The 13,225-nt window shown below is 42.5% G+C and overlaps 1 protein-coding gene across 3 annotated transcripts in view; it reads left to right on the forward strand.

The window, feature by feature from the left end:
• The first annotated feature begins 433 nt into the window (after positions 1-433).
• LOC125296457 (integrin alpha-3-like) overlaps positions 434-13,225 on the forward strand; it is a 40,226-nt gene continuing 27,434 nt past the window's right edge. For 2 of the 3 annotated variants that reach the window (XR_007193758.1, XM_048246374.1), the window contains exon 1: positions 434-982. Coding sequence is in view for 1 of the 3 variants with exons in the window: in XM_048246374.1 (XP_048102331.1) it covers positions 783-982 (200 nt within the window). In the remaining 2 variants the exon portion in view is untranslated. The remainder of the gene's footprint in view (positions 983-13,225) is intronic. The other variant, XM_048246375.1, reaches the window with a different exon arrangement.

Consider the following 13,225-nt stretch of genomic DNA (forward strand, 5'->3'; position numbering starts at 1 on the left):
GTTGTTGATGCATTGTAGACATGAAAGGACATCTCTTTGCTGTGGAAGAGGGAAATGCAATGTGGGTGGCACTGGGACTGGCTATAGATGTTTTAGTGCTCCCTTGATTAAGCTCAGGGTGGTGTGAGTAACTGAAGTGGCAGGCTACATTGTGAAATGATCAATTGTACAAAAGCTTTTTGACTATGTACAGGTCTTAATGATGACATCGGAGATTCAGATGGTGGGGTTGCATTTTTCCGTACACCTTTAAGCATATTGTCATCTACAACGGCAATACAAACTCAATACAATACAACGCTAATTGCACTGATTTGAGCACGCGCGCGCACACGCATACACACACACACAGGTGTGTGTGTGTGTGTGTGTGTGTGTGTGTGTGTAAGAGAGAGAGAGAGATTCACATACATAGTAATTCCAGAAAGAGAGAGACTACATCCAGTCCATAATTAATCCGACCCAGTGTCCGCGCTGTCCGCTGTCACTGTCAAGGTGCCCCGGCGGCTCACTGGGAGGGAGTCGGTAACAGTCGTAGCCAGTAAGCCAGTGATTTCATTTATGACTAGGACACACCGGAAGAATGACTAATGTGTACACTGACTTAGCAGAGCACGGCTTTGGTGAATTGTCAGTCCGTTGCACATGCGGCGCAAGAGACTCCAAAGAGGGGAGAGAGGTGGGAAAACACACCCCTGGCGAGATTTCATCTGTGTACATCCTAGTTTGAGAGTGAACATTTAAAAAAGTTTCAGAAAAATATCTCTCTGAAAAGGAAAGTCATGGCTTATTTTCACTTCGGTGGTTTCTCCGTGGATTTGTCCCTCCTGTTGCTTACCCTGCTGCACGGTACTTTTCGGCCAACGGACGCTTTTAATTTGGACGTGCGCTTTCCTGTTGTAAAAGAAGGCAAAACCAATGGCAGTTTATTTGGGCTGTCGGTGGCCTTTCATAAACAAACGTTGGGCAATGAGCGATACTTGTGAGTATACCTTTAAATTATATTTCCTAGATATGTTTAGCTACAGGCGAAACCGCTACAGGTGCAAAAGAGTGGTTGTGTTGGTTTTTCCATACGCAACCTGCACGCACCTGTTAGAGACTTAGTCGACTGGTCGATCTCCAGGTATACGGTTACACTACATTTAAAAACAAAAGCGGGTACAAAGTTCAACTTGTCATCCACTGCAGTCAATACAAAAGCTCGTTAACTGAAATAAGCAAACACTCAGATGGATCAAAGTCACAGGACCATATTGGTTAATGTTAGCAGGCAACTTTATATGCGTTTAGACACCTAATGTACACGGTATTCTGCATTCAGACATACAACATAAACATCTATTTGCGGTATGAAGTTTGCAGATGAAGATGGGGTAATGTAGATTTTTCTGAGGAACTGTTGTTCTAAGGTGTGGATTTAGCCAATGATTAACTTTGCTGACGCGCTTGGGCACAGTTAACGATACATTCGTGTTCATTCATGTCTTAAAATGAGCAAATGTACAGTTTCTACATCTTAGTTTTGTTTAACAAATAACGACAAATGTAGAGCCTCAGAGGAAGGTGCGTTGTCCAGGCCTAGTGGAACATGTACAGAGCTCAGTTCCACTAGCACTTTATTCACTAACTGGAGAACAAAGTGGAGTTGAAGTAATTTACAGAGCCCAAGAGACTAAGTTCATCTGAGTGCCTTTAAGCCACTCAGTGAACTTCACCTTTCACCATACTGAAAAACCTACTGATCATCAGTGATCAATGGATTCCACCAATGAATTCCACTGCCCTGATACTGAACTGAAAATCTAGACATGTGCCATCTGTCTTAGAACAGGTAAAGCAGAGGTCAAAGGTATAGGGGAATGGACACACACACACACACACACACACACACACACACACACACACACACACAAACACACACACACACACACACACACACACACACACATACATACATACACAAACACACACACACACACATACTCACACATACACACACGCATAAACACACACACACACACGCTAAATATGTCTCTGTCATGCACACAGACCACAGACACACATTCTTCAGTCTACTTCAATTTAATATGTGGCATTAATTTTCAGACGATGCATTAGGTGATATACATAAGCAGACCGACATTGCTTCATCTTCAAGCTGTAAACTGTTGCTAAACACACAGAACACTAAGTGAACTAAAACCCACAATTCTTATCCTACACAAACGACTACTATAATTTATGTAATTACGGCATGCTTTTCAACCTGGAGAGGGGTGAAGTAGCTTCTATTTACTCTCAGATTTCATTTGTGGTGACAAGCATTGCACTGAGGTTTGCGAGAGACCTTAACAAATGTCTGGCTTTCTCGTATAAAGCTTCCATTAACCCGGCGCCCGAAGGAGTAGGCATGCCAGGGATTTCACAACTAGAGTATGCAACAGGCTCGTGCTGGAAAGATGTTTGTCTTTTATTACAGAAGGATCTGACTTGCCGAATAGCCTACAATCCAACTTTGATTGAATGCCTCATACTTGCACAGATGCGTCTTGACTGAGAGACCAGATGAATGCTGCCCAGATGACATGGGAGGGAAACAGAGGAGTTATTTCCGTTCAGTTGGTTCTTGTGGGATGGTGGATGGTCTAGTTGTTCTCTGAGTTTCAAAGCGTATACAGCTTTCTGTGTCAAGTAGAAATCATTTCTCCCAAGGGATTTAGGTAAACCATCTTCCACAAGAAAGGATGCTGAAATATATAGGGCGTAATCCTGGGAGGCATGAAGCCTTTGCGGAATTCCCTGGATTTTTACTTGTGTTACGTCATGCAAGGCTTTGTGTGTTTGTGTCTGATTGATTCAATTTCTATTGAGAAACCTTAAAAGGTCACAAAGTAGTAGAGCATGTCTCATCTCAATATAATTGCATGAGTCCTGCTATACTTGCCATGTACGTAGCTCCTTCCATGAGCTCTTGTAGAAGTAGCCACAGTTATAGGATTTCATCATCTCCATTAATTGATGCATGTTTCATGGACAGCTCATGCTTTGTAGAGATAAATTCCAGGTGCTAAGATACAGAGGCATGAATCACAGGGCTCAAATAGGCCTGTAATGGACACAAGCAAACCTCAGCTGACTTTCAATTGTCCAACCATGAATTATTTACATCCAAATGGAATTTCACAGTGCCAGGTATTTTGATTCAGTAGTCTTTATACAGAATGCTTATTCCAATGCCCCGCTTACAATTTTCAATACTCACTATATAAACTGACCTCTATTTAAGTATTTCCTCATGTGGAGGTTAAACAGCAGTGGGCTAAAGAATCTGGGACTGTGTCTAAAAACAGAGAGAGGTCCCCGACTGTGACTCAAGTCTGTTTAGGGATGTGTCTTTTGCACTGTGTACATATGGTTTATTCGGCACCCACTGAAGGACAGGAAAACTGTCTTTATTGGGAGCAGATGTGGACCTAGCTTAAGACCACACTGGAGCTCTGATGTCCTGTCTAGAGCCCTTTATTGGTTTGCAAGTGACATACTCCCCGGAGTCTTCCACAAACATATGAAAAAACAACAGCGTTTTTAATTAACCGACACAGAAAACAGACCTCCACCACCCCAACCCCCACCCACCCATCCGTGGCCTTTTACAAAAATTGAAAATGACAGAATAGAACAGAAAAAAGACCCATCCATTTCTCAAGCGCATGAAAGCAGAGGGTAAAAGGGAGGCGTCCTTGATCCAGAGGAGAAGTCAGCTCTCTCAGTCCTAGACAGATTGTCCCTGTGCGGTTAATGTGCTTCTCCAGCTGCATAAATGGCAGGATGAGTGAGCATGTCCAGAGACTTCCTGGTGTCATTTGTGTGCAGAGGGGGTAGGGGGTAGTGTAGCGGAGAATATTAGGCCTGCTCTGGTACCCCTGGGAATGATTCTTGGACTCTGATTTTTTTGTGTGTTACAAGTCAAGATTTAGTTTGTGGTCACATGGTTGTTGGTGTTCAGTCGTCTGTGCCAGATCCTGGTGTAATGTTTTATCCGAGGCAGCGATCTGGCAGAAACTTGTAAATGTGTGAAGCCATTATTTCTGTGCTGATACTAGTGGTCAGAGTAAATCTTTAACATCAGCTGGCGTTAGAGTAGACCTGGTCCAGAATATCAGCTGGCGTTAAGAGTGGACCTGATCCAGAATATCAGCTGGCGTTAAGAGTGGACCTGATCCAGAATATCAGCTGGCGTTAAGAGTGGACCTGATCCAGAATATCAGCTGTGCTGTTAGAGTGGACAACATGGTCCGGAACATCAGCTGTGCTGTTAGAGTGGACAACATGGTCCGGAACATCAGCTGGCATTAGAGTGGACCTGATCGGAACACAGCTGGCATTAGAGTGGACCTGATCGGAACACAGGTGGCATTAGAGTGGACCTGATCGGAACATCAGCTGGCAATAGAGTGGACCTGATCGGAACATCAGCTGGTTTTAGAGTGGACCTGATCAGAACATCAGCTTGCATTAGAGTGGACCTGATCGGAACATCAGCTGGTTTTAGAGTGGACAGCATGGTCTGAATGTTAGCCTGATCTGTCCTCTGAGTCTGGCACTATCTGTTGCTGCTTCTGCTTCCCACAGGAAGGGATTGTCCGTCTAATTCTTAGATTAAACGGCTTGCCTCTGATAAAAAGGAGAGAGAGAATATTCACAGCATTACTGTCCACAAAATGAATTTGCTATCACTATGCAGAATACAATCTCTATTCAAAACAGAAGGTCTAACAAGGTGGAATATGAATATCTATTGATGTAAAATATATGACCATACATTCTAAAACGCTGGATAGAATCCCCTTTTCTTCTGTAAGAGCCATTATTCTGTTGTGTCCCTCAAGCCGTACGTATATACTGTATCTATGGGCTATTGTGTGATCCTGCCACTGTGATATGATCAGCATCATTGTCAGCAGACACAGGAAGTAGTTATCTCCCCGCAGCTGAGGAAGTGCAAGTCTTTTTGTGTGTGCTGCCACGGTGGCATTAGTGGACTAATCAGTAGCGGAAGTAAATGGCAGCTACCACTAGATTACGTTCCCTGTTGGCCAGATCGCTTCGGGCCTCTGATGTAAGATGCTCATTCACATATGCAATGTTTGCGCTCTGAAATGAGGCAATGAAACCAAAAAAAAAAGAAAAGGCAATTGATGTCGAATTGAGTCCTCGTTAGTTCAGGTCCATAGGCGGTGCAACCAGGGCGCCTATGCGACCACAAATTTGGTGTTAAACATCTGCCTTTATCAACTCAATTTCTGATTGGCAGGAAATATGTTGGCATGAGGAAATGCTGACTGGTCTATTGAAGGATGGGAAAACATAACGCGGACACTGGAAATGAGAGTGAAAAATAATATTTCATAGACTCCTGCTGCAATCCAAAAGAAACAATCTTCATCTTCAGCTGCAATAGCGAAAAGAATCCTGTTGTCAGATCAGAATGTTAGATTAGATAGAGAAGACTATATCTTCAGGGGTGAGATTTCATCTGTTGCTTGGCTTCATGTAATGCTTTTATGCCAGGGAAACAGCCTTTGGGCATACTGTATTTATACGTATTACTACATGTTAATGTGTGTGTGTGTGTGTGTGTGTGTGTGTGTGTGTGTGTGTGTGTGTGTGTGCAGTGTTTCACACAGAACTGAATTCTATTTGTGGGGGTAGGTTTGCAGAATTAAAGGTAAACTATGCAGTATTGGCAATTTCCTTACTGTTTTTATTTTTTATCGGTTTTTGCTTATTTTTCGCTTGCTCTGTCATGACGAATGGCTGAGAAACTCCATCGCTACCTTTTTCTAGCCGATGCCTGGCGTGTATGTGTATTTGAATGCAGTAAAGCAATTTGTTACACTCGTTATACTTCCTGACACTGAGTCCGTCGGCCCGCCGGCCCACAGTTGCAAGGGTGTTTTTTCCGCTCACAGGCGCTAGGGGGAAGCGAGACGGCCACCATTCAACCCGAAAAAAGTCATATAACCATTCCAATGACTCTGAAGCTGGTAAATGAAGGTACATGAAGCTAAAAAAAACTTGCATATTAAGCTAAAAAACCTGCATAGTGTGCCTTTAACTTGAATTCAACAGTTTTTAACAAATAAGCGTAGCATGGTTATGATGAACTAGATTTAAGCACAATTTAGTACAACCTGGAAAATCATTGTGTGGTGGTTAATGTTGATATTGTGGTGGGCCGCCACAAATAAGTCAATGTATGGGAAACACTGGTGTGCGTGTGTGCACGTGTTTGTGTGTGTGTGTGTGTGTGTGTACTGTAAGTGTGTGTGTGTGTGTGTGTGTACTGTGTATGTGTGTGTGTATGTGTATGTACGTGTGTGTGTGCCGAAAACCCTGCACTGCTCAGTTTCTACTGAACAATAGATGTCTGACTGGGGTCATAACTTGCTTTTAGTTGAAAGGTGGTAATGAACCTTGAGTCCAGTCCCTGATTCTGTTTTAGCTCCTATGTCAACTGAAGAGCCCAGATAATCAAAGGGAATTATCACTAATGAGACACTTTACAGCAGCCTGAATCTCTACTCGTTATCACACTATTTCTATCAGACTTCATGGGCGTGCATCTGCTACAGGAATGAATGAATGGCCATTAAGCTATCAGGAGGCAAGAACTGGACCCACACCAGAAGAATATAAATGTCTCTCTTAGAGAGAGAGAGAGAATACTTATTAGAGGAAATGAAAAGACTGAAAGTATTTCTCAAAGCTTAGCCTTATCTTTTGAATGTTCTGTCCTGGATTTAAAATAGTATAAAACATGTTTCTGATAGGGCATCTGTTGTGGTGTTATGCCTAACAGAAGGTCACCAAATGACCTTGAGTATAACATGCTACACTGGAGTTGCACCCTTTTGTTTCTCTGGCATAAAAAAAGAAATAAAAACAAAGTAACACATCAGGGCAGTGTTATTGGAGTTTATTCAGTTATTTCAGATTTACAATCTGGTTGGTGGAAAAGCATTCTAACCGATTTGTTAGTTCTCACAACACATGATTTTGTGCACTTTTGTCAATACAGCCTGAAAGTAAATTCATACATTCCTATCTCCATGTAGACCCTTTCAACAACAAAAACAAAAACAATGCTTGAACGTTCTATTTGGTTCCCAATCTACTTCCTCTGCATTAAGATAACATATGGAATGTTAAAACGGAAGCCTTGTGGGGCCAACTATGATGCTGATAATGGAACTCTCTTGAAAGGGTCTGTAAAAGTGTTGTCCATTAAGTGTGTCAAGAAAACAGAAATGAAATGTAACTTATACCTTGTAAAATGTTACATGCAACAAAATCCTAGCCTTACACACCCCAGGCCTCAGTAAACTCTGCCCTATATTTCACAGACGTCCATTTTGGCTCTTAGCTGGGAGTCTCCTGTCTCTGTCTAAGTGATGAAGTGTGTGAGAGAAACACTCAGGTGGGCTGCTGTGAGTTGCACCAGCCACGCTCCTCACTAAGATCAATATGAATCAGCTAGTAGTCACTTTGGGGGGAGGCAGACCTGTAACTCTGCTCTGCTAGTGCAACATATCTGTCTATATATCTGTCTATCTATCTATCTATCTATTTATCTATCTATGTATATATCTGTCTATGTCTATCTGTCTATCTATCTATCTGTCTATATATCTATCTGTCTATCTGTCTATCTAGCTATCTATCTATCTATCTATCTATCTATCTATCTATCTATATATATATATCTGTCTATCTATCTATCTACAGTATATATCAGTCTATCTATCAATCTATCTATCTATCTATCTATTTATCTATCTATCTATATTTATTTCTTTATTTATTTATTCATTCATTCATTCATTAGTTCATTCATTCATTCATTCATTCATACATATATTTTTTATTTTATTTAATATTTCAAGTCACTGGACTCACTGGATTCATTTTAGGCACAGCTGCCATGAGTGTTTTTCTGACAGATTGAAAAATACAGTGTGGAGAAAAAACTCTGTTGTGGACCATCAGTGTTTTCAAGGAATGCCAACAACAAACCTTTCAAAGCGGTGCTGTCTAACTTCACGCCAGCTGCTAATTCTCTCGAGGACCCCCGGTGGTGGAAGGTGTGTGTGTGTGTGTGGGGGTCGGGGGTTGTCAGGGGGCTGGCTCGACAGGGGTTGACTCGCGGGTCAGCGCAGACTTCCTGTGGCCCTTTAAGCTCGTTATGTCAGCTCTCAGTTTGTCTTCCCCACTAATTGAATCCAGCTTTTAATGGAAATCTATACGCATCCCACATGCGGCTATATCAATTACCCGCACTGCCGTGGATGAAAAGAGATGTGTGTGGATGGAAAGAAGCAGATTGGGCTCTGGCCTGTGAGATGAGAATGAGAAATGGCGTTTGGTGAGTTTGTAGCTGTTAACACCGGTGCACCTTCGTATGAGGTGGTGACTTTACCACAGGCCTGACAGCACTGATAGCACTCTGCAGTCTTTTATCTATGCACTATATGCCTCAATGGTAATTCATCATAGCATGTGTGATGTAGCACTGGTGGTATTTCAGTGTTTGTACTGAACTTGGTACAAATATATGAAATGTTTGAACAGAGCATGCTCTATGTTTGTTGTTATTCCTAGAAATGCATTTTTTTTAAACTTATATATTTAAATATCTGTGGTTTGTCAGTGTGTTTAGATTGAAAGCAAAGTGACAGGAGTATACGATGTTTAGGAATATTGGTCATAATTCATTAGTTCTACTTTATCACCCTTATTCCCTTTTGAGTTATTCCCACCAGTCATATTTGATGAGCTGGTGGAATTAGAATATTGCTGGAGTATGTGATACAGAATCTATATTCAGATTCATCACCCCGAACATGTGAGGAGATTGTAGCGCTAATTTAATTAGCCACTGGGGCCAACTTGAAGCCTGACATTTGTACCTAAAGGCATCTGTCACCCTGACATATGCTACAGAAATGTATCAGAAACTGATTTGATGACCACTAAGGTATTATGGGGGGTGATTTTCTCGTAGGCCAAATGTGTTTCCAGTGGCCTGCGCCCAGGGTGTGTGATTGAAGTGCTTTAAGCCGTAATGACTTCTCTCCTTTAATGAGGCCGTTAGCATAGGCCGAGTATTAGCCCTCTCCCACTTATTTCATTAATCTGTGCTCGAACAACAGCTCGGGTCTCCACTGCACCGCTACGGTTCTGGCGTTGAGACCCTGGTGTTGAAATGGGTAGATGGATAGATGATTCAGTAGATTCTCAGTAATGTCTAGAGAGAGCACGATGCGTGCTTCACGAAAATCTAAATAATGTCTGAGAAAGATTACACCAGAGTTCGAGGAAATACGTAGTTGACCTCTCCTGACCACACATTACCGCTTCCCGCTTTGCTTGATAAACGGAGTGTGTGCGTACAGTAACACCAACACACACAGATGAGTTTAGCAGACACACACTCTCTTCTGCAGGAAGCCTGGCTCAGGCAATGCAACCTCAATAGGAAATATGTGTCATATACAGTAGTGTAGCTGTGTTAACCACGACACGACTGAGATGGCAATCACTATGAGGGTGTTTTTTCCACCTTTTTCTTGTTGGTTTTTTTTTTGTCTAACACAGCTCGACTGAGTACTTTGACATGGCTGACTTGAACACATGAAGCTCATGTTCTCGTGGAGTAGGCGTTCGAAATGCCACGACGGCCTGATACTAATCAGCAATAATACACCACTGATGTGATGTTTGCCTCAGACATGACCACCAGCAGAACTGGTGGACTCATTAGGAAGGGTGGGAAAGTGCACTGCGTGGGATGAGTTTTTTTTGGTTCATGCAGCAGGTTCATTAAGGTCCTACCACTCGACGGCCTCTCAGTTTCTTGTGACCCCTGGGGGTCGTATTCAGTGAGAGGAAGCTTTGTGCTCGCATTTCCGATGCCCTTCAACCCCACAGATTTCATTTCCTCTACAATTACTTTCTGCTCCTTGTTCTCTCCGGTCTTCCCTTGCCTCCAGTAATCCAGCGTCTGACGAAACGTGTCCATTCTCCGAGCCAGCATAAAAATGACCTTTCCAAAAGTTAGCCCTTTGTTCTGGCCTGTTTTAAGTGCTCCCTCGCTAGCACTACATAGGCACTCACCCTGATAGTCGTCTTTATTGTTCACCAGAGAAACATGGTCGTAAAAAGCAGTGTAAGTGGATCTGACCTGAATTGGTGGTTGTTGTGCACAGATAATGATAGCACTGAATGCGTCTTTGTCTGGCAACCTTTGTAATGGTTGTTTTACTGTGTCTGGTCAGTTGTAGGTTCCAGGTTTAAACTGTTTTTTTAGAATGGCCTCCCATAACTCTTAAACATGTATACAATATGTTTATATGTACAGTATGTATACAAATGTTTATGATGTATACATATGACGGCCGTGGTTCAGAGGTACAGCACTATGCATTGTGAGAGCTTGAAGTGATCAGACAAATGCTTCATGCATGCATTATGTAATTAATTAAGTATTTTACAACCTGTATTCTATTTGAAGATGTTTTTTATGGTACAAACTTTCAACAGGGACAAAACTATGAGTTGATGTATGAATTGATATAGATATTAAACTATGCAATGTAATGTACTTTGAAAGTAGACAGCTTCTACAGTACATGCATTGAATTGCATAGTTTATGTGTGTATGGCACATTACTAAACTACTACACTAAATGTAAAAAAATGGGTAGTGAAAGTTGTTTTCTTTTAATGGGTAGTGAAAGTTGATGCTTAGGTCTGTAGGTGATTGACAGCAGGCTTGCTGAGAGTTCTTGAGAGAAGACATAGAGCCAAGAAAACACTGACTCAGTGGGGGAGATCTTGGCTTGTGTTTGAGTCTTGAGAGAAATGCCCGCTTGCTTTGCAATGAGGAGTGATGTCCAGTCTTTTATTCAATGAAATTCAACAATTCAATTTAAAAAATAAACTTTGTTTATCCCCAGGAGGCAATGCCAAATAAAGCAGGTGTAGCAAATGGCACACAACAGAACAAAGCTAGTGACATATTTGCACGGCAGTTAAGTTGTGGTGAAGTCAACAACAACACATTACATTTATATAGCGCTTTTCACGGCACTTGACAGTAGCCTACAGCACACAACACAGACAAACAGTGACAAATGACTGCAATAGGGATCAAATGTCCAGCAGTAGCATCAGGCCATATATACTGTATATATAAAACATATTGAGGACAAATCTTTATAAGATCACGTCTGTGGCCTGTCACTCAGACACATTTTTTCCCACAATGCTGTCAAAGACCCAGGAAGTGTCTGTCTAGCACCACTGCACAGCGTGTGAAGTTGAGTATAGTGTGACTATTGACATGTGCAATTTGTTGTTCTATTAGTAGCTCATTTTCAGAGTTTCTTTTCTACAGTAGCCCTTAAATCGATTGCTTTCAATCTTAATCTGCGTCGAAGCTTTACTGCAATAATAATCTGTTTCGGAAGGTGTTCCATACAGTATAGCCTCTTGACATGAAAACACAAAGATGTAACCTGGGGCGATATCAGCAGGGAAATCAGCAAGGAAATCAGCAGTGTTTGTCAGCAGTGTTTGTTCTGTTATCTCCATGGCGATCTACTGTTGCTTATCTAGCATCATACAGAGTCACGTATTATGCAGTTAAGGTAGGGCTGGGCTCTATGGTTGATTTCACTGGGTGAAGGCTTTTTGGAGGCAGCTCTCTCTCAGGCTGTAGTATCTGCAGATAACTTCAAAACCAACTGAAGCTGATACTATAAGGGGCCCACATGCACATACAGGACGCTCACTCAGGTGATTGATGTGGGTTTATGCTGGAGTGAATTACATTGTATTATGTGCCCATGTGACAGCTGAGCTTTGGCTTGGCTGTGCATTTAGTTCTGCATTCTGCTCATTGCTCCATTTCATAAGGGCTGGACATCTACGAACTCTTCTGGTGGTTAAGGTCACCTCTCAGCTAAAGGCCTCAGGGGAACAACAAGATGATCTAACTGTGGTCTGCACAGGAGGTTGTTGGTGTATGGGCCTTAACCATCAACCAGCTAACAGGCCTGGTTTTTGCTGTTAAATACACATTTAGCATCACAGGAACTCTGCTGTCTTGACAGGAACTGAACAGACACGTTTGCAGGACATGCAAATGTATCTATTTTTATGGACTAATATCATATTCAGTTATTTGTGTGTGAATACAGAGACAATCAGGTCAATCAGTTGTTAGTAAGTCTGTGAGCTCGGCAGGCTATGGTGTAGCTGGTGACTTAGAAACTGGTTGTGTGTGTAAATATAGATGTTTGTGAAGACATTTTGCACTGTTTTCCACACTGTTAACATCAGATCAACCTCTCCAGGCTGCCTTGTGCTTGAGTTCACAATTGCCGCAAAGTAATCTTTGAAAGCAAATTTAACCAAAACTTTACGTTAGTCAGTCTAAGGCTGCCAGGCTACTCTTTGGTGTTTTCAGTCTGATCAGTCTTGTTGGAGGTGGGTAGGCTCATAGCATAGGTCTCTGAAAGGTGATATGATTTAAAGAATAGTACGTGTAGTACACACAAAGAGGTGCAAACACACACACACACACACATACTACGGCAGCTTCATGTATTTCTGTGAAAACAAAAGTGAGAGAGACAAGAAAGGATGAGGTGTGTCCGGTGAGTCTGAATGAGCACACACACACACACACGTAAACTTGAGGTGTGTCCGGTGAGTCTGAATGAACCATCTGTGACTGACAGCAGATGAAAATAATGAGTTCTTCACTCCTCCTCGAAGCCCCGAGCCCTGACTTGCCAATCACGAACCTCTCAGGCTGTCTAGCAGTACCAGGGCACTGGACACACCTTCATCTAGGTGTGAGGTCACTGCAGGGAGTGGCAGGACATGACTCAAGCAACTGGGCATTGCAGCCCGCAGGCCTCGCGCTCCGAGACGAGACCCAGGGGTTATTAAACAGTAATTTCCTCTGTACCGGCTCAAAACAGGGACAGGAATGCTGCTTACTCACTCCCCTCCCCACACACACGCACCCCACCACAGCTGAACACCTGAGTGTGAACTGGCAGAACATGTGAGCAAGACCAGGCTGCTAACAGTGGGGTTACAAATGACTTTTGAAAGGCCACCACTGTGTGTTAGGTTCATGACTAGGCCT

This window comes from Alosa alosa, chromosome 6, assembly GCF_017589495.1.
Source record: "Alosa alosa isolate M-15738 ecotype Scorff River chromosome 6, AALO_Geno_1.1, whole genome shotgun sequence".
In the NCBI taxonomy this organism is placed as follows: Eukaryota; Metazoa; Chordata; class Actinopteri; order Clupeiformes; family Clupeidae; genus Alosa; species Alosa alosa.